Source organism: Ascaphus truei, chromosome 12 (genome assembly GCF_040206685.1).
Source record: "Ascaphus truei isolate aAscTru1 chromosome 12, aAscTru1.hap1, whole genome shotgun sequence".
NCBI classification, from domain to species: Eukaryota; Metazoa; Chordata; class Amphibia; order Anura; family Ascaphidae; genus Ascaphus; species Ascaphus truei.
The window spans coordinates 37,939,101-37,965,537 of NC_134494.1; the positions used below are offsets into that span (position 1 = coordinate 37,939,101).

General features: G+C 41.2%; 1 protein-coding gene across 6 annotated transcripts in view; it reads right to left on the minus strand.

The window, feature by feature from the left end:
* Window positions 1-26,437, minus strand: part of WT1 (WT1 transcription factor) — a 47,586-nt gene that overhangs the window by 18,757 nt on the left and 2,392 nt on the right. For all 6 annotated transcript variants that reach the window (XM_075567346.1, XM_075567347.1, XM_075567344.1 and 3 more), the window contains 2 exons: window positions 21,976-22,098; window positions 21,275-21,377 (listed from right to left, as the gene is read on the minus strand). In XM_075567346.1, coding sequence (XP_075423461.1) covers window positions 21,275-21,377; window positions 21,976-22,098 — 226 coding nt within the window. The remainder of the gene's footprint in view (window positions 1-21,274; window positions 21,378-21,975; window positions 22,099-26,437) is intronic.

A 26,437-nucleotide genomic window follows, 5' to 3' on the forward strand; every position in this document is an offset into this window, starting at 1 on the left:
TTGAGCTACATACAACCTTCTAAAAAAGTGACCCATTTCAAATACTGTTAATTGATCTGTGATAATGCTGATCGGGGCTCTATTGCAGGGAAACTGAGTTCAGTGGTAGTTTCTGTGCGATAAGGCACAGATCTGCAGTATCGCTGACTTATAGGATTTATAGTCCAGAGAGGTTTAACAACTAACATAATGTGTGTAGACCACTATATTTAACAATGCTTTTATAATTGATGGCTTCATCGTTGCATTCAACTGGGTAATTATTTTAAAAAATTTACTTCTTTTCAAATGTCCTGCATTTATTGCGCTGTTTTAATCATTCCCAACACATATATACACATACATACACACACATATATATACACATGCATACACATACACACACAGTCGCGCACAGTATATACACAAAACGTGTGCGGCTTCGCACAGGCACACGCATGCATGGCCACACACACTATATAACAGCCCTTAACTATCTAGTCGGAGCTTGCATGAATCTCATTCAAATGTACGTGGCTTGGTACGGAGAGTTTTTCACCTTTGGCACAGACGCTTATCTAAACAGGGTTGGCAGTTGTCCTTAATTTAACGGAGATAGCCCTGCATTTGTAAGGAATGCCCCAACTCGCAGCGAGAAAACCAGCCCAGGTTTGGAGAGAGCTTGGTCCTTCGTGCCGCTGAGAATAGGAAATGTGCCACGGAAGAAGTCAGAATGAGGAAGATCACTAGTTATCAGGGATAAACCAAATAAGTAAACATGGGAAGGACGTGGATCCAGGGAGAAATCTGATTGTCATTATTGGAGTCAGGAAGGAATTTATGTTTCCCCTTATGAGATATCATTGGATGATGTGTCACTGGGGTTTTTTGTTTGCCTTCCTCTGGATCAATATACTGTAAGTACAGCTATAGGATAAGTATCTGTCGTCGAAATTTAGCATAGGTTGGACTTGACGGACATATGTCTTTTTCCAAACTCATCTACTGTGTAATTATGTAACATTAATATGTAACTATGTAGCTTTGCAACATTACTATGTAACTATGCAATAATGAGATGTAACTATGTAACATTACTATGTAACTATGTACCATTAATATGTAACTATGTAACCTTACTATGTACCCATGTAACATTACTATGTAACTATGTACCATTAATATGTAACTATGTAACCTTACTATGTAACATGTAACATTACTATGTAACTATGTACTATTAATCTGTACCCATGTAACATTACTATGTACCTATGTAACATTACTATGTAACTATGTAACTAGCTGCTTCCCCATCCCCCGCCCCACACACTTTCACTGCACCCTACACGAGAGCCCCTGCAAACGTAGCCCCATTTACATTGACCATAGCGGCTCCAGCTGATCTCCTGTAGCCGCCGCGGGCTTCCCATTGCCTCCCTAAACCTTGTCCCTGTTTGCTCTGGGAAAATAATTTTGGCTGCATCTTTTGTTTGCCCAACATGGAATAAGAAATCATCGCGGGACCCCCACCACATTAATGAAGCCCGCCTGATACGCTGACTCCTCAATGGTAGCGACATCCTTCATTGTAGCGTCTGCACTGCTATTATACTAATACACTATCCTTCATATCAACTCCAAACGAGCAGACTCTCCTGCCGTTCGCTCCCGTCTTCTCGTGCTGGTCTGTGCCGCCACGTTTAGTAATTCCACAAATTCTTCCTGTAATGCTGGTGTAATTAATTCCCCCTGGGCCCCGGGTTTTTTTTTATTAGACATGCCAGCCCAGTTCTTTTCCAGCAGGAGTTTCTCTTTAACTTCATTTAGCTGACACTTCATTTTTAACGTGAAATGTTTTCGTTCTCCTGGGTTCTTTTCAACAAGTAATCATTTTTTTTTTTACTTTGTCATTAATCTAAATGTATCCCGTCTCACTGTGTATTTCAGTGAAGCTGCTACCTTTGTTACAAAACAGGGCTACCAAAATAGACAAGTTTCCCCGCTAACAAAATGCAGTTAACCCTTTCCCTGCCAGATAGACCTGCACAGGGTTCTGCCCCCCAAGAATCAAAATGCTCATGAATATATTTACTGTTTTAGTTTTACTTCTGAAATGTCCAATTATTTTTTCAACAAAATGGTATGATTTGCATTTAAATCGGCAATCCAGGCTCTTTTTTTAAAACATTTTTTTAGCCAGGATTGAAGCAGGGGGTCCCTGGAGCTGAACGCTTTTAATTTCAGGTCCGGGGACCCCCTACTTCTGGAGATACTTTATTCCGTAGTAGGTGCCGGTAGCTACCAGGGTTCACATTATGCTGTCGTTTCAAAGCTCACGCACCCTGCGAGCCAATAGAAAGCTGCGACGTCATCAGATTCAGCTTCCTATTGGCCAGCGTGACACGGGAGCTTTAAACTTTAAAGCCCAAGCTAACTCAGCAGGAGCGGCTACCGGCACCTACTACGGAGGTGAGTATCTCCAGAAGCAGGGGGTCCCCGGAGCTGAAAATAACGGGGTTCGCCTACGGAGACCCCCGGCTTCAATCCTGGCTAAAGACAATTTTTACCAAATGTAAATGTTTTAATCACTAGACTGGAAAAGAGTTTGTTTTTAAGGAAAACGTCTGATATTTTTACCCTTATCAAAAAAAAAGGAAACGTTACAATGGAGACCGCGTATAAAGCTATTTACATATTCCTGCATTTTGCCGTCAACCTCTGGGAAATTTGCGACTATTTCCCCCTCTTGCACATCAATTATGATTTGCAGGGAGTCGTCAGGAGAACTTATTGGGATATATCATTGTTTTTCTCTTTATATCGTCTTGGATTCACACAATTCTGTCAGGTCCGAGGTAATAATAATATAATAGCATGTTCTTGTATAGCGCTGCTAGTTTTACGTAGCACTTTACAGAGACAGTCCCTTCCCCGTGGAGCTTACAATCTATGTTTTTGGTGCATGAGGCACAGGGAGATAAAGTGACTTGCTCAAGGTCACAAGAAGCTGACACCGGGAATTGAACCACTCCATCTCCAAGGTGAGACAAGTTCCCGGGTTAAAGATCTGAATCAGATGGAAGGAACGTGCTGAACCTCCTATTAGTGCACCTGCTAGTAGAAATTCTGTAACTGCTTTTTTTTAAATAATGCAATGCTAGTGCCGGGCAGCGAGGGGTTAAAATTTCTTGCATCAAAATAAATTTTTCTTGGCCTTCATAATACATAGAGATATCGCTTTGGAAAGTTATACTTAAAGCTGCAATCCTGTGTGGGTTTAACTCATATCTTCCCCCTGAGCATGTCCTGCTATTTTTTTTAAATGTTTATCTGGTGTTAAAAAAATCCTGATTTTCTTAATTGTTTAGCTTCGGAGGTTATCGTGGTAACCTTTAGAACTGCACTGGGCTCTAGAGAGAGCTCCATTTTAACCACTTATTATTTCAAATGCTTGCATTTCCTGAACAAAAGCGTCAGATGGAAAAAATAAAACCAGTGCTGGAAAGGGAAAGACGAAACCTCTTAAAAATAAAAGTGTCGATTTGCACAGACTGCTGTTTAAAGCATAAAAATGCTTCTCATAAGAGGACATCAACAAAAACAAAAATGTGTTTATTGAACTTGAATCAGAGAGAAGACTTGGGCGCCTCACACTCCAGCCAATAGCAATGAGTTGTTCTGCTCTGGCACTGGGAGGGTTAATGGCTTTGGCCTGCGCTCTGCAAATAACAGGGGAGGGGGGGAACAGATCCAGAATTACAGAGGTGACGACAGGTTTACTGTATAAACGTCATTTTAAATGGAGGCGAGAGGGGAGGTGCGTGAGAGGCCCAGCGCTTCAGGTGCGCGATTATCTCGGACAATCTTGGACGAGGGAAGACAGTTGTAAATAACATTGATTTGTGTTGTTTTCCCCGATTCGGAACAGATTGTAACGGAATAACCTGAGTGGGACACGCATAATTCACAATCCAAATGCACTCTGCTAAGATCTGCAGAAAACATTAGCAGGGCTACCGCAGCACTCTGTCCTGCTCCAAACCTTCTGCTATTTTATTTCATAGAGTTTGATCAGGGAGGGGGGGGGGGAATGCTCCCCCCACAACTGAACTGAATGGAGGGCAGTGATGTCATCGCATGATGATGTCATCGCATGATGATGTCACAGCTTAATATTGGCGTAGTGTTGTTCAGCAGGAGTTTCCTGAATAGAGGGCAGTAATGACATCGCATGATGATGTCACAGCTTAATATTGGTGTAGTGTTGTTCTGCAGGAGTATCCTGAATAGAGAGCTATGATGTCATCTCACGATGATGTCACAGCTAAATATTGGCGTAATGTTGTTCTGCAGGAGTTTCTTGAATAGAGAGCTATAATGTCATCTCACGATGTCACAGCTTAATATTGGCGTAGTGTTGTTCAGCAGGAGTTTCCTGAATAGAGAGCTATGATGTCATCTCACGATGATGTCACAGCTAAATATTAGCGTAACGTTGTTCTGCAGGAGTTTCCTGAATAAAGAGCTATGATGTCATCTCACGATGATGTCACAGCTAAATATTGGCGTAGCGTTGTTCTGCAGGAGTTTCCTGAATAGAGAGCTATGATGTCATCTCACGATGATGTCACAGCTTGTTCTGCAGGAGTTTCCTTCTCTGGAGGTTTAAGTTCTGTTTCTGTGCCACCGAAGAGTCTCATGTGCTGGGGAGTAAAATAATAATAATAATACAAAAATGGCTTTCTAGGGGAGCTTTGAAAGAGCAATCCAGGCTCGTGAATCCGCGGGTGAATTTTTTTTAATGGAGAATTGTAGAAGAGGGTCTCCGGTGTTGTAGAAGAGGGTCTCCGGAGTTGTAGAAGAGGGTCTCCGGAGTTGAACCCCATTCGTTTCAGCTCTGGGGACCCTCTGCTTCCAGAGATATTTACCTCCGTAGTGGGCGCCTGTAGCTGTCCTGGATCAGCAAGCAGGGCAGTAAGGTTTAAAGCTTCTGCATCATATGGGCCAAGAGGAAGTCGCACCTATGATGTCACGGCTTCCTATTGGTCCGCAGGAATCTTTGAACAGCGGCCATTATGTGAACCCTGCTAGCTGAGGAGAGCAGCTACCGGAGACCCCCTTCTTAAATGCTATGTAAAAAATGTAAGCAATTCGCAACAAAATCCGCCGGTATCGATTGCCGCTTTAAAGCAGAAACCTCTCCTACAATGTACATTATGAATTGTATTTACTGTGGAGAGTCCGGGGGTCCCGCAGAGTCCAGCGTGCTGCTCCCGGCTCCAGGGGTCCCGCAGAGTCCAGCGTGCTGCTCCCGGCTCCAGGGGTCCCGCAGAGTCCAGCGTGCTGCTCCCGGCTCCAGGGGTCCCGCAGAGTCCAGCGTGCTGCTCCCGGCTCCAGGGGTCCCGCAGAGTCCAGCGTGCTGCTCCCGGCTCCAGGGGTCCCGCAGAGTCCAGCGTGCTGCTCCCGGCTCCAGGGGTCCCGCAGAGTCCAGCGTGCTGCTCCCGGCTCCAGGGGTCCCGCAGAGTCCAGCGTGCTGCTCCCGGCTCCAGAGGTCCCGCAGAGTTCAGCGTGCTGCTCCCGGCTCCAGGGACCCCCCTTTCACTTTCAATTATTTATAGCTTCTTGGAAAGAAACACACATACTGTACATACCCTCCAACTAAGCAGGTACACTGCTTGTCCTGAAAGGCCATTAAGAAGAAGTGTGTGTGTGTGTGTGTGTGTGTGTGTGTGTGTGTGTGTGTGTGTGTGTGTGTGTGTGTGTGTGTGTGTGTGTGTGTGTGTGTGTGTGTGTGTGTGTGTGTGTGTGTGTGTGTGTGTGTGTGTTCAATTCCAGTCTTCAAGACCCCCCAACAGGTCATGTTTTCAGGATATCCCTGCTTCAGCACAGGTGGACCAATCAGTCCCTGCTTCAGCACAGGAGGCTCTGATTGAGCCACCTGTGCTGAAGCTGGGATATCCTGAAAACCTGACCTCTTGGGGGGGCTTGAGGACTGGAGTTGAGCACCCCCCCTGGCTTAGGGGGCTTCCATAGGTATTGATTGGAAGGACCCCCATCCAGCACGAGGGGTGACGGCAGTACCTATTTGTACGTGCAAAATGCTGGCGGATCTGCATTCATGGCCACCAAGGTGTCTGATAGAGAGAACAGGCGGCCATATTCTTCTTGTCTGGGAGATTTACAGCTTAATTTAGTGGCCTGGGAACGGGAGCAGCACAGTTACAATCCACGTGACCCCCCAGCCACGAAAGTGAGCACAAATACCCCACCCACCCCCCAGCCCCAGCCAAATTGAGCAACACAAAAATGCAGTTTGGGGCATTTAATTGATGCTGACAGAACTAATTTTGAGCATCTGTCTCCTAGTAATGCTGTATTAACCCCTTCCCTGCTAGTGGGGTTTGGAAAGGGGGTTCACTGCTATTTTCTTCTGCTTTCTTTTTAACCTTTTCAGACTTGGGGCCTAGCGACTCCCGATTTAAGAAAGAGAAAGAAGAAGAAACAGAAGATACAGGAGGTAGAATCTATATATATAATGTGTGTGTATATATATATATATATAAATATATATGTATATGTATATGTACAGTGGCGGCCGCCTTCAGCCTCGTGCGGCCGTTTCGGCGCGGTTTTTAAAACCGCGGGCAGATGCGGCATGTCCCGGTATTTTTAGGCACCGCGGGCGTTTCATTGTATTAGCGCTATTAGCGCTGTCTCGCCATGAATGCGGCAAAATGCGGCAAAGTGCGTGAGACATTCGGAAAACATCCCCGAAAAAATTCGGGGATGTAGGAGATTAAAAGGGGCCGCAACAGAATATGTATATGTATATATATATATATATATATATTTATATATATATATAAACTGTAAATATTACTGTATGTTCATTTGCATGTCTTAGACAGGTCTGCAATCCTGTCTTTCCCCATTATCACCCAGCATACAGCGCTTCCACTGCAGCAAGGGATTCTGGGAAATGACATGCAAACGAGCACTCAGTGCCACCTTTTGTCTCAAGCTCGTATTACACAAGCAAATTCTCAAGCCAATGCATGCTGTTTTAAACACAGCTTTTAGACAGAGGCTGGGATGAGATGCAAAGCCATTAAACCCACTCACATACATGTTTCAACCTTTTTTTTATTAACGTTCACATTATTAACAATCAGTAAGTATCACTTTACAGAAAGTAATAAACAGAACACATCACAATACATTTCTTATATTGCTGAGAGAGAAAAAAAACAATTCAAAGGCAAAAAAAGAAAAAACCATTACTTCAAGATTCTTTCATCTCATTCTTACAACCCAAACCTTAAAACTCAACGCCTTTCTCCGCTCTCTAGTACTGTGATCATCTTTCTTAATTCTTCCTCCATATGTTCCAAACCTCTCTTACTTTTCTCTAACTGGAATCCATTCCTCACATCAGTTTCACACGCGTCCCTTACAGCTTTCACGTCCCAATATTTCTGCCCGAATTTCCACCCTAGTCGTTTGTGCAAAACCTCTTCCTTTGTGAGCCCTACTTCATCTTTTCCCTGGGTGCTCCTTCCCTTTCTATCTCCCGCTGAATTTGCCTCTTTTGCCTGTGCAATCCCTTTCTGGCCTGCCTTTTCTTCACTTTCGCTCCCACTTCTCTGTATTTTAGTTCCCTCCACGCTTATCTGTTTTTTTTGTGAGGACGAGCTGTTGCTCTCGCTACTCTCCTTCTCCCTCACCTCTCCCCTAGCCTCTTTTATTTTAACCCACTGAACATGCTCCTTTTTTAGTTCTTCATATTGCTCTTTTGTCAGCTGTTTTCTTTGGTACATCATTTTTTCTAATCTTTCTATTATCTGTTCCTCACTACTCCCCCCATGCTGCTTCCAAAAAATACCCACCCAAAATAGAACATCTCCCACTGCGTCCTCAAAATGTTCCATTTTCTCTTTTAGGGTTACTTTCCCTGATACTTTCCCAACTTTACCCTCTACACCTTCCTCTCTAGGCTCCACTTTACTCTGGCTATCCTTATCTTCCTTTGTTTCTATCCCTTGCAGATTTTTACGCTTTTGAGCTTTTTTTCCTGCTATTTCCATTTCCTCCTCCAAGACATCTTGGGGACCTTCCCTCACCCTCTGTGCATCTTGAAACTCCATACTTTCCGCCCAGCTAGGTTCCACCACACTCAATGACCGTATTTCCCCCTCCCCTGCATCTTTCTGATGGACTGCTCCCGTCTCCTCCCCTCCCCCCACCTCCGGTTTCTGGGCCAAGGAGTCCAGGAAGAGATCTTCCTCTTTTTTCTCCAAGATATCGCTTGTAGAACCCGCCAAAGTTTCTTCAATTTCTTCTCCTGAAGTTTCCTCAACTACAGTAATCTCCTGAAATCCCTCTACATTAGCAGACTCTTGTGTACACTCCCTTTCAGTCCCAATTTTAGCAACCTGAGCATAACTTTTTTTCGAGCATTGTCGTGCAAAGTGTCCAAACTCACCACACAGCTCGCACTTTTTTGGAATGTCACAATCCGCAGCAAAATGTCCCTCTTTCCCACAGTTCCTGCAAACCACCCCAGTTTTTTCACAATGTTCTTTAGTATGTCCGTACTGGTAGCACTTCATGCAGTAGGTAGGTTGGCCGAAATAACTCAAAAAACCCCGATTCCCTCCGATACTGAAAGTTGAAGGTGGATGAGCCACACCCCCCACTCCATCTGGGTCAGGTTTAAGCCTAATCCAAAATCTCCTCTTTCTGTTGTAGATCCCGTAGGCGTTCTTTAATTCAATTCCACCTTTAACACTTGTACTGTATCGCCTCAAGAACATCACCAGGTCTTCTTTCGGTACGAACGGGTTGTACGTGTGTACCGTCACCACTTTCTCGTCCATCTGGAAGCTCGGAATCACTTTAATTCCTTGCATATTCGGGTCTTCCGCCATCCTTTTAACCTTCTCATAGAGATTCAGGCATTCTCCTTCCATATGAAGCGTCACATCATAGATGCCCTGCCGTGCGAAATCCTGTAGGCAGAACACCTTTTCTGCGACCACACCGGCTTTCCGCAGCACCTCCTCGACGATGAACTTCAATCCAATACGATCTCTTTCCTCTGCATCGTTCTCTAAACGAACCGTATTCTTGAGATGCACGCCTGTCGCCATCTTTCTTCTGTCGCCTTCCTAGGAAGATCGGGATGGCATGCCCCCCTAATAGCAGCAAGAGGCTTTAGACTCCGAGGAGCCGATGCCACAGGGCCAAGGGGGCACAGTCCCAGCTACACAGCTGTTTCAACCTTGATGGGTATCATCAGTGTGAGGTTGGTTGTAATGGCTAAGCTGGTTTGAGACTATAGACTAGGTAATCACCACAATTATTAAGGTTATGATGGGTAAAAAAAAGTGACAAAACCCTCCACAGTAAAGCATAAAGCAACTGTAAATATTACTGTATGCTCATTTGCATGTCTTAGACAGGTCTGCAACCCTGTCTTTCCCCATTATCGCCCAGCATACAGCGCTTCCACTGCAGCAAGGGATTCTGGGAAAGGACATGCAAATGAGCACTCAGTGCCACCTTTTGTCTCAAGCTCTATTACACAAGCAAATCCTCAAGCCAATGCATGCAGTTTTAAACACAGCTTTTAGACAGAGGCTGGGATGAGATGCAAAGCCATTAAACCCACTCGCAGACATGTTTCAAACAGGAGTGTGTTGGACTCTACACACAGTTATTATCCACGGAGGCTCCATCGGGTGAATACAAGACTTTACTCATTGCCTTATTTCATCTTGCTTTATTGTAAGTGTTCGTAATTCACATGCGTGTTTACTTTTAATATTAAATTACAGTATTATGCTATGGGAGCCGCGCTGTCTTCTTTTCGTTTTATATATATATATATATATATAAACATACATAAACATACATTACCAGAAACTGGCAAAAAGGAGACAGCACTCAGGCAGGTAAATTCAGTAAGTGTATTAAAACACAAAGCACAGAAGTCCAACGTTTCGATCCCACAGGGGGATCTTCCTCAGTCTTTTTCAAATATATATATATAATGTGTATATATACAATGCATGCTCCCCCAAAAACTAGAAAATCAGTGAAATGCGATGATAAAAGTAAAAGAAATATGTCCTGAAAGAAACAGAAAAAAAAAGCATTTTATTGAACAAACGAAAAAGTTCAACATTTGGCGCCACCTGAAAAGTTTCTTCATTTCGGTCTCGTGGCGCAATTATTCTGCGCAGCAGGGGCCGCCCGTGGCACTGAAAGAGTTACTACTGCAAAGCGCTGGGATGGGTTATTAACCCTTTCCCGTACTTCCAGCTGGAAGCAGAGAGAACACTTTGGCGCTGATGCAGTTAAAATCTGACCATCTGTATCTCTAATCACAAAACACTGATCTCAGACCCGCGGTAAGACAGCCATTTCTTACGCATATTATGACTAGCAGATACCAAAATAGTCAGAGACTTATACATGTGGCTGCAGCCCTAGGATTCTATCGGAATATTCAGCAAATAAAAATATCCCTTGTGAGCACATTAACATCTGACAGGTCTGCAGCCCTTCCTTTCCCCATCACCTGTTAGGATACAATGCTTCAACTGCAGCCAGGGATTCTGGCTAACAACATGCAAATGAGCACTCAGTGCCACCTTTAGCTTCACATCCATTTTAACATGGACCCCTATCAGCTTCTGCCTGCCACTTTGCACAGCATTTCAGCACAGCCTGGGTTTAAGAGTAGGAATGAAAGAATGTATCTGAATATGGAAATCCTGAGCAGTTCTTTCTGGTTATTGATATTATTATTATTATTCAACCCTTTAACCCTGAATGTTTCAGTTCCCATCCAGTAAAAGAATCTCATGAGTCACATTCCGTGTTTTCCACTGGTCCCCAAAGCGCTCCCCTCCCACCCCGGTTCCTATATATCATAGAGAGATGAAACTACAGATAAGGATTCTGGGTTATGAAATGCAAACAAACACAGTGACCATGGGCCTCATGCAGAGAGCATCGTTATTTCGAAATTCGCCATTTTTTGTACAATTTCGCGCAGAAACCGGCAGAAAATGGCGAGTTACGAAAAACGCACCATTTTGTTTTTTCTATTGCTAAAACTCGCCTCGCGGCTGGCGAGAACCTCCATCTCGCCATTTTTAAAACTCTCTGAATGCAGAGAGGTGCGAACGGCATGTAGCGGCTGTTCGCGCCAAGAAAATGGCGCGATTCTCGCATTTTTGCCGCGCCAGGAAAAGATGGCAAGATGGCGCTCGCCGCCTATAGTAAAGGGGAAAAAAAAGGCGCGAATTTGTTTTTACACGTTTCTGAAGCGCGCATCTCGCCAATTTAAACTCGCCACACGCATCCATGTTAAACATAGCAGAATTCGCACTTTTCTGCATATGGAGAATAAAACTCTCCAAAAAAGCTACTTTTTATGAAATTCGCCAATTTTAAAATTCTATGCTCTCTGCATGAGGCCCCATGTCACTTTTACCTTCCTATACATTTGGAACATGACTTCCGTAAAGCTTTTGTCTGAATTAGAACACAAATACCCATTAATCATGCTCAATTCACCCCTATCGCGGTGAAACACAGATCATAACCAAACTCCACCCTAAAACGGTATGATAGAGATAAAAGATATATATGTTTTTATGTATGAATGGAGTACAGTTTTGGGCACTACTCCATAAAAAAAAGACATTATGGAACTAGAAAAAGTGCAGATAAGAGCTACACAATTAATAAAGGGGAATGAAAATTTGACTTGAGGCGAGGCTAGCTAAATTAGACATGTTTACATTAGAAAAGAGGTGTCTAAGAGGGGATATGATATAACTATATACAAATATATTAAGGGGTCAAATATACTATTCATCCCAAGGGCATTATAAACGACACTGGGTCATCCCTTGAGGTTGGAGGAAATAAGATTTCACCAGCCACAAAGGAAAGGGTTCTTTACTGTAAGGGCAGATAAACTGTGGAATTCATTACCCATGGAGACTGTGATGGCAGATACAATAGATTTGTTCAAAAAAGGTTGGACATCTTTTTAGAAAGGAAAGGTATACAGGGATATACCTAATAAGTAAACATGGGAAGGATGTTGATCTAGGGAGTAATCTGACTGCCAATTCTTGGAGTCAGGAAGGAATTTATTTTCCCCCTTATGGGATATCATTGGATAATGTGTCACTGGGGTTTTTTGTTTGCCTTCCTCTGGATGAATATACTATAAGTACGGATATAGGATAATGTATCTGTCATCTAAATTTAACATAAGTTGAACTTGACGGACATATGTCTTTTTTCAACCTCATCGACTATATAGCTAAGTATGACTAGGGTTGTCTGGGAGCTCAAAAGCTGTGACCCTTAGTGTAATAATCCACGCAGAGGTAATCATACAGGGGACATCATATGATTGAGATATAAGTACTCAGATTCAACAGTACATGAAGAACACATTGATCCCTTGGTGAAGGTGTGATCCATTCACCTCTCCTTAGGGCATTCCTTAAAACATATGTACTCACTGTTAATCCCCTGTCGGTCCTCACGCGTGCAACCACATTCAAAGTCCAGGAATTGAAAAACAAAAAGTGCTGTGTGGTGCACAGCAACAAAACCAGGTCTTGTGGCAAATAAAAAATCAATTTATTACAACTGCATAAAAATACGGCAAGAGTACAGCCCTCCTACGCGTTTCGTGCTATGGCACTTTATCAGGGAGTTCTCCTTGATAAAGTGCCATAGCACGAAACGCGTGGGAGGGCTGTACTCTTGCCGTTTCTTTATGCAGTTGTAATAAATTGATTTTTTTATTTGCCACAAGACCTGGTTTTGTTGCTGTGCAGCACACAGCATTTTTTTTTCAATATATAGCTAAGTAACAATGTAACAGATAGTACTAGAGATTGTCCGAGTCCAACATATTTTCACTGCCATCTTTAAAGTTTGTTATCAAATTTCTAGCAGCATTTTACGCTTAGAAAACGTATCACTCTGGATGGCGCAATGGTAAATACGGAGCGGGGGTGTAATAAAGCAGTGATTATTGTGGCCCTACTGTACACCATATGTTCCGGATCGTAAACAGTTTTGCAGTTTGTGAAAACATCCCATTAGTCAATAAACCCCTCGGTTGCCAAAGTGGCCCAGCCAATGGGTTAACTATCTAATTCCAACATTAATGGCCCTTCTGCCAGCCTAAGTTAGCAAAGATGAATTTAATTTCCTTGCTGAGTTTTGCTGTTAGATTTGACTTTGCTGTTTCCAGGGCCACAGTGCCACCGGCCGCGTCACGCCTACTACACAGGGTCATATATAGGAGCGTGGCGAGAAAATGTATATTTTACCACAATGATGCAGAAAGAGGAACTTTCCTTCAACTGGGATTAATGCTTCTTGGAGTGAAATAAAAGGAAATCAACTCTTAGCAAAAGGGAACTTAAAAGCAAACCAGTAGTAGATCATATTAAGTTTATTTTGGCCAGAGTAAGAATTACTGAGTTCTTGACCCCTGCAGTGGAAACGCTTTAATCTGCATTGTGACTCCCCCACTCCGCGAACTCTGGAAGTGTGACTCATAATGCATGTTTTACCTCTCCTCTGACCGGACGAGGCCTGTAATGCGTTGTACTCAACATCTGTATGCTATAAATATATATTTATATATATAGTACCCTCCCACACGCAGTTTCCTGTAGGCACATGACCTTCAACTCTCCTCGCTCATTACTTCCTCTCATTCCTGACCAAGGCATCTCCAAGGCTGCACCCCAACTGTGGACATGCTTACCCTGCACCATCAGACTCTCCCCCACCATTCGCTCTTTCAAGAGTAGAGATGGGCAAACCAGTCCCTACTCCCTTTCCTGGCATTTTCCACATTGCTTAGACCAAATCTGGCCATCCCCCCTCCTCACCCCCACCAAAATCCGTCTGGGGGTTGGGCACCAAAAAATCCACCAATGGATACAATCCAGACGGCTTTTTGAAGAATCTGATCCGCGAATTCCACAGTCCGAAGCCGGATTGTTAAAATCCACATGCGGATTAATCCAAACAGAGAAAGATATCCCGCCCGCGGAATAATCCGTGCCCATCTCTATTCGAGAGTTCCCACAAAACCAACCTCATTAAGTGGGCTACCCAGCATAGTCCTTGGATAAAACCATACTGAGTGGCCTTATACTCCACCTATCTTTGTGCCATCTTTCCTATTCCTTTTAGATTGTAAGATTCTCAGACAAGGGACCTCATTACCTATTGTCTCGTATATATACATATTCAGTATATATATACATACATTACATGAAGATTAATAATAATAACTTTTATTTCATATAACATTTATCTCCCTTACTCAAAGCGCGTCACCATTACAGTACAGCGCATGGTACGCAGCACATAGGATTGTTACAGACACAGGTCCCTGCCCAGAGGAGCTGACAATCTATGATTTTGGTGCCTGAGGTACAGGGAGATAAAGTGACTTGCCCAAGTTAACAGGGAGCCGACACTGGGAATTGAACCAGGCTCTTCTGATTCAGTCATTGTTCACAGAGTCAGTGTCTGTACTCACTGAGCCACTTAAGGATATTTCATTACAGTTTACGTTATAATAACTGTATATATAGAGTAGAAGAGTAGGTGAATGAATTCCTTTTAAAGACTATTTTCCTGGAATACATATATGTTCTGTTTTATTGTCTTAAGTAATTTACAGTAGTAGTAATCAATGTAACAAGCATTTAAATGGGTATGTCCTATAAGCCCCTGTTAATCATATTTCTGTATGTGTAATGGAAGGGTTATGGTAAGTATTATAAATGAACTGTCTCATACAGTAGCCTGGTTTGACTTCCCACTTCCCTTTGACGTCAGTAACTTTTACTAAGGAGAGTGACTTTAGGAAATTACCCCATATCAGTGTAGAATGTATTATTTATTATTCAGATGATGTCATGCTTGGGGAAATTACTTACAGTTTCTTATTTAGTATATTGGTGCAGTTTGTACCAGTCACCAGACAACTCTTATCAAATAGATAATGGACTATATCCAAGTTCACAGAAAGTTGGGATAAGATTTCCTATTCACGGCTGGATCCTGAACATGTTATGAAAGGGAATATGACACCAGAAGTTGGGTTATGAACCGTCACTAAAGCTGGACTCTCACTCACTTACTCACTATGGATTAATTTAGTAATCCAACATGCTATCCACATATTGTGTTATTCTTGCTATATTTAAGGATGGATGGATACGATATATATTGCTGTAAAGTTCTATGTAGACATCAATGCACTAGTAATGTGAGTTGCTCTTACAGCCCCAACAAATCCATGATAGGATGACCAGCTTTTCCTTTACTTGTTAACTGCTTCAGAACAGTGTCATGACGTATAATTCAGCTACACACAACTCCCATTCCTATTCTTCCATTGATCTGGTGGTGCAAGAACTTTAGCCAGTGGCAGACCAACATTTCTGCCGCCTGCAGGCTCAAGGGCGGCCCTCTGCCTTAGCATATTGATGTCACCGCAACGCGGCGTCATGTGACATCGCGGCATCATTTGACATGGCGTTGTCATGGCAATGCAGTGTCATGTGATGTTGTAGCGTGATTTGACGTTGGATCGCCATGACAACGTGGTGCTACAGGAAGGGGCCGCTCCGGAAAAGGTAAGGATTGCTCACACACACAATTTTCTCCCCCAAAAATTGCCACTCTAGGCTATAGCTTACTCAGCCTAATGGGAAATCCAACAGTGGCTTTTGCCCTATCCACCCTCCATCAGAAATGTTCAATACCACTTGGATGTATCTCCGGACAAGTATTTCTTACTGCTCCATCAGTCTGAGCAGTGTATGTGCATCCCAAATATCATAATATTGTGATGTATTGAACTTAGCACATCACATGTTGGAGGAAATTAGATTTCACCCAGTAAGGGCAGTTACAATGTGGAATTCATTACCCATGGAGACTGGGATGGCAGATACAATAGATATCTTCAAAAAAAGGTTGGACATCTTTTTAGAAATGAAAGGTATACAGGGATATACCAAATAAGTAAACATGGGAAGGATGTTGATCCAGGGAGTAATCTGATTGTCAATTGTTGGGGTCAAGAAGGAATTTATTTTTCCCTTATGAGATATCATTGGATGATAGGACACTGGGGTTTATATTTCCCTTCCTCTAGATCAGGGGGGCGCAAACATTTTTCCCTGCGCCCCCCTGCTGGCTGTCCCCTCACTCCCGCGCCCCCCCCCCCCAACCCCAACTTACCGACGCACCATAGCAACGTGATGTCACATGACCTCGCAGCGTCATTTTGACGCCGCTTTGCCATGGCGACGCAGGGAGGAAGCCACCGGAGCCACGGTAAGTTAGGTTTACAGAGGCCCTGCAGCTCCCCAGGCACTTAATTTAAGTGCCTTCCGGAAGCGAGCGGGGCCTCTGTAAACCCCGCGCCCCCCCCTGGGGGTCACGCGCCCCAGTTTGCGCACCGCTGCTCTAGATCAATATACTGTAAGTACGGATATAGGATAAAGTATCTGTCGTCTAAATTTAGCATAGGTTGAACTTGATGGACATATGTATTTTTTCAATCTCATCTACTACTGTATGTAACTATGTAGCTATGTAACATGGCACAGACTTACACTACTATATGTAACTATGTAATTATGAAACTACAGTATGTAACTATGTAACATGGCACAGACTTACACTACTGTATGTAACTATGTAACATGGCACAGACTTACACTACTGTATGTAACTATGTAATTATGTAACTACAGTATGTAACTATGTAACTATGTAGCTATGTAACATGACACAGACTTACACTACTGTATGTAACTATGTAATTATGTAACTACAGTATGTAACTATGTAACATGGCACAGACTTACACTACTGTATGTAACTATGTAACTATGTAGCTATGTAACATGGCACAGGCTTACACTACTGTATGTAACTATGTAATTATGTAACTACAGTATGTAACTATGTAACATGGCACAGACTAACACTACTGTAAGTAACTATGTAATTATGTAACTACAGTATGTAACTATGTAACATGGCACAGACTTACACTACTGTATGTAACTATGTAATTATGAAACTACAGTATGTAACTATGTAACTATGTAGCTATGTAACATGACACAGACTTACACTACTGTATGTAACTATGTAATTATGTAACTACAGTATGTAACTATGTAACATGGCACAGACTTACACTACTGTATGTAACTATGTAATTATGTAACTACAGTATGTAACTATGTAACATGGCACAGACTTACACTACTGTATGTAACTATGTAATTATGTAACTACAGTATGTAACTATGTAACATGGCACAGACTAACACTACTGTATGTAACTATGTAACTATGTAGCTATGTAACATGGCACAGACTTACACTACTGTATGTAACTATGTAACTATGTAGCTATGTAACATGGCACAGACTTACACTACTGTATATAACTATGTAATTATGTAACTACAGTATGTAACTATGTAACATGGCACAGACTAACACTACTGTATGTAACTATGTAACTATATAACATGACACAGACTTACACTACTGTATGTAACTATGTAATTATGTAACATGGCACAGACTAACACTACTGTATGTAACTATGTAACTATGTAACATGGCACAGACTTACACTACTGTATGTAACTATGTAACATGGCACAGACTAACACTACTGTATGTAACTATGTAACTATGTAACATGGCACAGACTTACACTACTGTATGTAACTATGTAACTATGTAACATGGCACAGACTAACACTACTGTATGTAACTATGTAACTACAGTATGTAACTATGTAACATGGCACAGACTAACACTACTGTATGTAACTATGTAATTATGTAACTACAGTATGTAACTATGTAACATGGCACAGACTAACACTACTGTATGTAACTATGTAACTTTGTAGCTATGTAACATGGCACAGACTTACACTACTGTATGTAACTATGTAATTATGTAACTATGTAACTATGTAACATGGCACAGACTTACGTATGGTACCGACTGACTAATAGAAAATAATATAGAAGAAAGCGCCATTTTTGTTCCTGATTGACTCGGGGTTTCACTGCCTGGGACCTACTACTCTGCTCTGAGCACATTACACTATTTCAGTGGAGTTACACACGTAATATTAACCCCTTGTGGGATCCCTGTGCAGTTATTATTTAACTTTGTTAAACGTTATGCTTTTTCCTTATACGTTGGTTATCCTTAAGTTGAGAAGTTATTGGTATTTGAAGCTATTACTTACAGTACCTATCTAGCTGTTACTTTACAGTATCTTTCTGGGCTCCTGTACTGTCCTTGACACAGGTCTATTCATCCTGTATTATACCTAGTGGCGGTCACACCCCTCTTGATACACTTTTGATGAAGGTTTTTAATTGTACTGTACTAAGGGAAGTACCGAAGACCCATCTGGTCTTTGGGAACGGGCCAGAAGAAGGGGTTCACCCCCCAAAATGTTGCCCCCCTTGTTTTCCTTTTGCGTACTCTCTTGTGCGTGGTGTTTTGTTTCCTACCCTTCCCCTCCCTCTTAATGTTTTTCTTAGTCTTCACACTGTGACTTTGTCCTTTAATGTATCAGTACATTTTGTCATTACACTGTCATTCTGTCCTTTTTGTATCATTACATGTTGAGCTATGCGTTGATTCGCTACATAAATAAAATACCTTTGGCACATTCAAACTTCTTTTGTTTGATTTGAGTGCTGGGAAACCCCTTGGGGATTTTAGAATATAGCAGAATGTGTCAGTTGCACAACATAATGTAGTACGTTTTCTAAAACAATCTCTCGAACTGTACCCCTTTACACAATAAACAGATGATATTACCAGTGGGAATCAAACACACAAACAGTGGGGAACCCTGTGCTACGATTTAAATTGACTTGCAATTTGTTAGTGCAGCTTTACATTTTTGATCCTAAGTTTTTTAACAAAGGAGTCATTTGGTTGTATGTTGTGATCACTGACATACACTGTGCTAACTATAACCCTACAGCTAATAAAAGGCTGATCCACTGAATTGCAAACAATGTCTATGGACAATAGGACAAATGTGAACTGATCCCATGTAAAAGAAAGCAGAATGTGGGTATACAGGGACTGGGAACTGATCAGGAATTTCTTTCCATTAGCTAAACCATGTCTGTCTTACTTCTGTATCTGTGGCATATATCTCTGCCCCTTAATACAAATCTCATTGTGTTAATAATAGTAATGATAATATAGCACTTTTCAAGATCACGTATCATACTTCTACCTACTTTGTTAGTTTATCTAATTTGTGCCTTAGAGTTATGTTTTGTCCTCATTTCTTCCTTGTTTGCTGCCAGGGAAGCCATCAATGTGATTATGAAGCAATGGTTTGTCCAAAGAATCTCATTAGTTTGAGTTGCAAGAAGAAAACATGGAGAAAAACACTGCACTACCAGTGAATCAATCAGAAAAAAATCTCAGAGTGCACTCCCATAAAAATAAAGCTATTTGTTGGATCACTGGTAAAAAAAACGGTGGTATCTCCCCACCTACGCATTTCACGCCAGAGCCTTGATAAAGTGCTACGGCGCGAAATGCGTAGGTCGGGAGATACTTCCGTTTTTACCAATGACCCAATAAATAGCTTTATGTGTATGCGAACGCAAGCTCGTGTTTCTTCTGATTGATCCACGGATAGTGCTCCCTTTTTCTTTATTTTTCTTCTTGCAACTCACACAAACGGATCGCAGCGCAGTACCCCAGTACCCCAGTACCCCAGTACCCATGGGGTGAAGTCAGGTTTTTCCAGTCAATCTGTTTTTGTACCTACCTATTCAAACCTCATATATTAGGTGTATGATACCTTAAGGCAGGGGTGCACAAACTGGGGGGCACGACACCCTGAAAGGGCATGGGATTTTTCTGGGGGGGCACGGTGGTTGCAGAGGCCCCGCACTCTTCTCCGAGGCATTTAAATTAAATGCTGGGGGACCGCGCGAGGCCTCTGCAACCTCAATTTACCGGGATTCAGCTGGCTTCTGGTCACGTCACCATGACAACGGACACCATGGGATCATGTGATGTGGCGCATCATCATGGTAACACGCCTCAATTGACGCTGCGGCATCACGTGTCATTTGACGCTGGGTCACTGGAGAGGGGGGGGGCGCAAGAGCTGGAACACAGGGGGGGGCAGCAAAAGAACTTTGCGCAAACTTCCTGCGCAACGCCCCCAGTGCCTGCTCTCTTACCCGGCGTGCCCCCCCTTTCCACCAATGAAGCGTCAAATGGCACTGCGGGGTCATGTGACTTCACGTCACCTGCTGCGTCATTTGACGTCACATCTCCATGGTAACGGGTGTCATATGATGCCGCGTCCGCCCCAATAAAGCCCCCCAGTTTGCGCACCGCTGCCTTAACGGTTACTTCTGCTGGAACTCCTGCAGTTCTTATCCATGTCTGTGTTCTTGTTCTGAGCACCACACCATGTTTTAGTTTGAGTTGTAGCCCACTCATTGGTCCTGTTTCAAGTCAAATATTTATCATGGATTCTGACTTGTGCTCTCTCTCCCATCACTGAATAAAAGGAGAAACTAGAAATAAGAAAAGAAAGTCCTACAGACTGCTGGTTTGGGGGCAGTTATGAGGTTACGTGTGTAGGGGTATTATTAAGAAGAGAGAGAGAGAAGGATGGGTGGATGGATGGATGGATGGATGGATGGATGGATGGATGGATGGATGGGTGGGTGGGTGGATGGGTTTCTGATGGGTGGATGGGTGGATGGATGGATGGGTGGATGGGTGGATGGATGGGTTTCTGATGGGTGGATGGGTGGATGGGTGGATGGATGGATGGATGGATGGATGGATGGATGGATGGGTGGATGGATGGGTGGGTGGATGGATGGGTGGATGGGTGGATGGGTGGATGGATGGATGGATGGGTGGGTGGATGGATGACTGGGTGGATGGGTGGATGGGTGGATGGGTCCACTGTATTATATATTACTTTTCCCAGATGCAAACCTAGCACAATAACAGCACCAGATTTAACAAATAAACAATCCCACTTCTTTCAGCCTTTGTTACACAGAAGCTCAAAACTGAGTTGTTTGCTTATACAAGCAGCTGTTGTAGTGTCCTGAGAAATGACCGTAATCACCTGGGAAGGTAGGAATGGAAAACCTTACATACCTGTTGTATGGATTCCTCAGTAACAGAGCTTGGCTTCCTGAGCAGCTGTCTGTAGGTGTGTGGCAGCCATACACAGGAGGAGGAACTGAATACTGCTGCTCTCCTATTGGGAAATGGCATCTTGTTAGCAATAGTTTAACAACCAGTTCACTCATCATCTTCCCAGATTTCATCTGTCTTCTACCCAAATTCCACAAACAAATCCCAGATTGGGCTCAGGCCCCGCACCAGTGATTAATGGCCCTTACAATGCTTAATGATGAAGGTTGCAAATTAGATTTCAGAAATGTCAGCATCTACTCAATGTAATCTATTGTTATTCCTTGTTTTTCTCATAAGGAGACTGTTTGTTCAGAGCATGTAAGCTAACGTTGCTCGCTTTGTTTTAATAAGCACTTGTTCCAGTGTTGGTTTTAGTAAAGTACTACTATTCCCAGGCATACAAAACATGTACAGACTGGTGTCTCTGACAATCACCTGGACACTGGCAAATATTAATCAGGTATAGGAAGAGAAAGAAAGAATAAAAGTGTTTGAAATCACATTGATTGTTGTTGGGGGTTTTTTTATTTATTTTTTAATGAAATCTCATGTCCTGCTTTGGCAATGAAACTCAAATATTACCTGCAGATTACAGGCAGGGTTGTATTGTATCAATCAGTGAAACATCTAATACATTGTAATGAGCTGTCTGCGCTTACCTAGAGAAGTCTGCTGACTGATGGGGTCCTCATGCTTGAAGGAATGGTTTGTAAATTGTGTTGTATGGTGAGAGGGAGTATGGCCGTAACTTGGAGTCCCATCAAACGCCACCGCACTGTAACCTTCCAACAAAAAGAGAAAGACTAACCTGTTACTTCTGCTACCTTGAACTTTCTCGGGGGGGTGATTTCCTCACACACGTTCAGCAGAAAATAAAATACTGGTGTCTTGCCTGATGCTAAATTCCTCACTTACAGTAGGGGGCAATTACAACAGAACCATTGACATAATACATTAGAGTGTGTGCGTGCGTGCGTGCGTGCGTGCGTCCATACATACATACATATATATATATATATATATATATACAGTGTTCAACAAACCTATACATTTGCACGCCCCGGGCGAGTGGATTTAACATCGTGGTGAGCTCCTATTGGCTCAAGCAGCACATGTGTGGTACTAGGTGGCGAGTAGATTTTTTTGTTGGGCGAGTAGATTTTGTGGTGATTTGTCGACCACTGTATATATACACATATACCCTTTTAGTCCTATAGATGCCTCTTGTTGGTACATTGATTGTATAATATAAATGTTACATCATGTGGAAGGCTCCTTGTTGGCAGATGAGAATTGATTCCATGAAACAGCAGCCCCTCAGTAAATGGAAAGTGATCTGTCAAAATAATAAACTCCTGATACTGTATGTGTACGAAGCACATTGGGTTTGGAAGGAAACAGCCTTTCTCCTGACCCAGGAGTGACACTTCATCATAAATCAAGCATTTGGACTGAGACTTTCATCAATTACTGTTATACAACCCCAGCTAAAAACAAAAAAATCAGTATAAGGCAATATTTTCTATATAAATAGAGAAGAAGCAGGCCCCACCAGGTCTGGTAGCAAAAAAAAAGGTGTATTAACAAAAGGCAACTTTTCTGCTCTCACTTTAGCTATTTTTTCTGTCTTGTAACTTAAGATTTTTTTAAAGTTTTAACTTTTACAAGACCTGTGTGCCTTCTTATCTATTTATCCCACTTCTTGCTGCAGATTATTGCACTCAGGCAGTGACACTCTACCTCTCTCTACGTGTGTGTGTGTGTGTGTGTGTGTGTGTGTGTGTGTGTGTGTGTGTGTGTGTGTGTGTGTGTGTGTGTGTGTGTGTGTGTGTGTGTGTGTGTGTGTGTGTGTGTGTGTGTGTGTGTGTGTGTGTGTGTGTGTGTTATATGTTTGTTATATGTGTGTTTAAATCAGCAGCAGTTTTTTTCTGCACGCCATTATTTTCACCAGGACTGCAATGTTAACATGTTTAGATCCCTTAGACTGTAAGCTCTTGGAATAGAGATTTCAGGAACGGTCTTGGTGAATGTCTTAAAGCACGCAAAATGTATTAACCATAGGCTGAAAAGAATCATATTATTATTAATAATAATACTAATTAGCCCACATCATTCATTATTTGTCTAAATTGGGTTTGATGGCATTATATAATTTATTCCATATGGAAAATATATCATTATTATAATTTATAAAAATACATGAAACCTGAAAGATTATTTTTTACCGAGCAACAAATTAATGACATCTTTTTTTTACATTCAAAATACTTACTGCCACGTACATTTACAAACAAATATATAAGATGATTTAAAGTAGGTCATTTAGATTTTTTTTTATAATCCTGCACCAAAAAATTATATTTTAAATAGTAAGGCACAAACCCCTAATACATGGATGGGAAAGATTGGTTTAACTTAGTGAAATAAATTCCCCTTTTTTTAGTGATCATGTTGGTATTACAACTTCATAAGTGCAACTTGAGCGAGTCCATTCTGCAAGTCTTCCTCCCCACACCTTATCTGAGCATCCAGTCCTGAACAAGTCTTTGTAATGGGTTCCTTTCTGCCTTTGTTCCCTCACAACTGAAACACTAGCACTTTCTTACATACAATTTGGCCAGATGTAGCTTTTCGGTGACCTTGAAAACTTGAGCTGGAAAGCTGAATGATGTTTTGGACACATTTCCCGGTGTTGCCTGACCCAAAGCTTCAGGAATTTGATAAGGAGCTTTTGCTCTGAACCAATCTTTTGATAGCAAGGTCTCTTTAATTAGGGCCTTATCACTAACAGGGCTGATTAAAATGTGCTGAAAAACCTGAAAGTTGCACATCTGTTGTGCACTGAGAAGGATTCCAATTGTGTGTCTGGGTGACAGGACAGAGGGAGAAGAAATTGGGCAAAGATTTCAAAGTCCCACTTCCCAAGACTTGGCAAAAAAAGGAAATGTTGAATCAAGGTGACATCTTTCTCACGGTGAAGAAGAAAAAATCAACCTTGACTTAAATTCCAGCAAGAACATGCTGTTATTATATTTATTTTCCCCCATGTTTTCGATCCGCTAAATTCCTAGTTTTCCAAGCTGTAAAATATTTGTGATGGCTATTGTATATATATATATATAGAGTTCATTCAAAAGTAAAAGAAAAAAAATGGAAATTGATGAGTATTTGAATATATATATATATATATATATATATATATATATATATATATATATATATATATATATATATATATATATATATATATTCAAATACTCATCAATTTCCATTTTTTTTCTTTTACTTTTGAATGAACTCTTAATTAAGAATTACTAATAAGATGACGGATCCAAAAAAAATCCTAAAATTGCAAATTCAAAGTGAATATGTAACTTCAGATTAACAGTATTTGAGCAGAACAAAATATAACATTGTTTACTAGGCAAAAAATCTACAATATTTTGTATTAGATAATTGCATTAAGTTTAATTATGACTTTCACGAGGGTAAAGACAGAAAGACATCATCATCATTATTATCAAAATTTTTACTATTATTATTATTTTGCATTCATTGTTCTCCATTATCTATTTCCACATTACTTTATTTACATTTGTGCTACAATTCACATGCACGCTAAGGTGACTAAATGTATCCACTGGTGTTAAACGTCACTGGTACAATATTATTTAAACATATATTTATCTGTATATCAAACTGCTTTGGTTGATTTGACTGTTTGCCTGAAATAATGGTATTTACTTTACAATATTAGTTGTTTGTATCCACATTATATAACATGTTTTAAATCCCTTCTGTCTGGTAATTAATTATTATGATACCGGTATATAATATAATAAAAAATACTGATCTATTCATTCTTTAAACCATTTGTATTTTAAATTATGAGCTAATCAGATGAGATATCTATATTTATTCCTAAAATGTAATTGTAGAATTTACGCCTTCGATAAGAATTACATTTAAAACGAATAAATAATGCATGTATGTTAATAGTTGCTATTTTAGGAAAATGCTTTTTTTGGGCTGCAACAAACTTCTGTTGGGTATTATTTAAAAGTCCTCACATGTGGCTCTACAAATGTAAATTATAGGTTGAAGTACATTTGTTGCGGTGTTTTTCTGAAACAAATCTTTCTCTAATAAAATGTTAATTCGGATTACAAGAGAAATATATTTTATTAAGCACTGTATAGCTGTTTAATAACATCATTGAAATAAAAGGTTGTAGATATGAAGGGATATACAACAAATATCATAAACAAATTACATTTAGAATAAATACGTTATAGGCTTCTTAATATCTGCTATAGCTATTAACTTACCCTATTTGATTAGCATTGTCTGCATCTTGTACAATGAGTCGTGTTTATAAAGTGAGATATATAACAATGGCCCTTTTTAGTAATGGGAATATACTCTCATTACATAGAAACAGTATTTGTGCTATTCCTGATCTTTGATGTTTACTGTGATCAATTGCTTTAATTATAAACTACATCTACATTAACCTTCATAAAGAATCATTGTTTAGTTCATAAAGTCATCATGTGGAAATAAATGCTTAACACCAGTATTGTCTACTCTCTCAAATCTTGCGGTGTCTGAATAAATAAACAGTGCTTAGTGACAATTACATCTAATGAATGTTTCCTAATCACATACCAGTTACATGTGCACGAGAATTATTCCATCTCTCTACAGCAAACAGCATTGAGTTTAAATAAATGTTTAAAATACCGCCTTTTTATATTGTGTATTTATTTTGAGCCCGGAATCTGCCTCGATTTAGAGAACTGTCAAACTTTTTGTAACAGTAATTCCTTAACAATCTTAATTATATTGTATAGTCAATTATCTACTGTAACTGCTCTGCCTGCAAATGACTTCATGTGGGCAAATTCGGCTGGAAATCTTTATGAGATCAAAGATTACAACAGGGCATTACGCTATATATACATAGTACTGTATACAACCACATTACCATTTGGATTCAGCTGAAACATGCTGAGATTAGTAAAACAGGATTTCAAGACATTTGCAACTACACATTTGTTGTACAATGTGGCATATGTATTGGACCAAAAAGATAGTTCTTTTGAAGTAAATGAATACAAC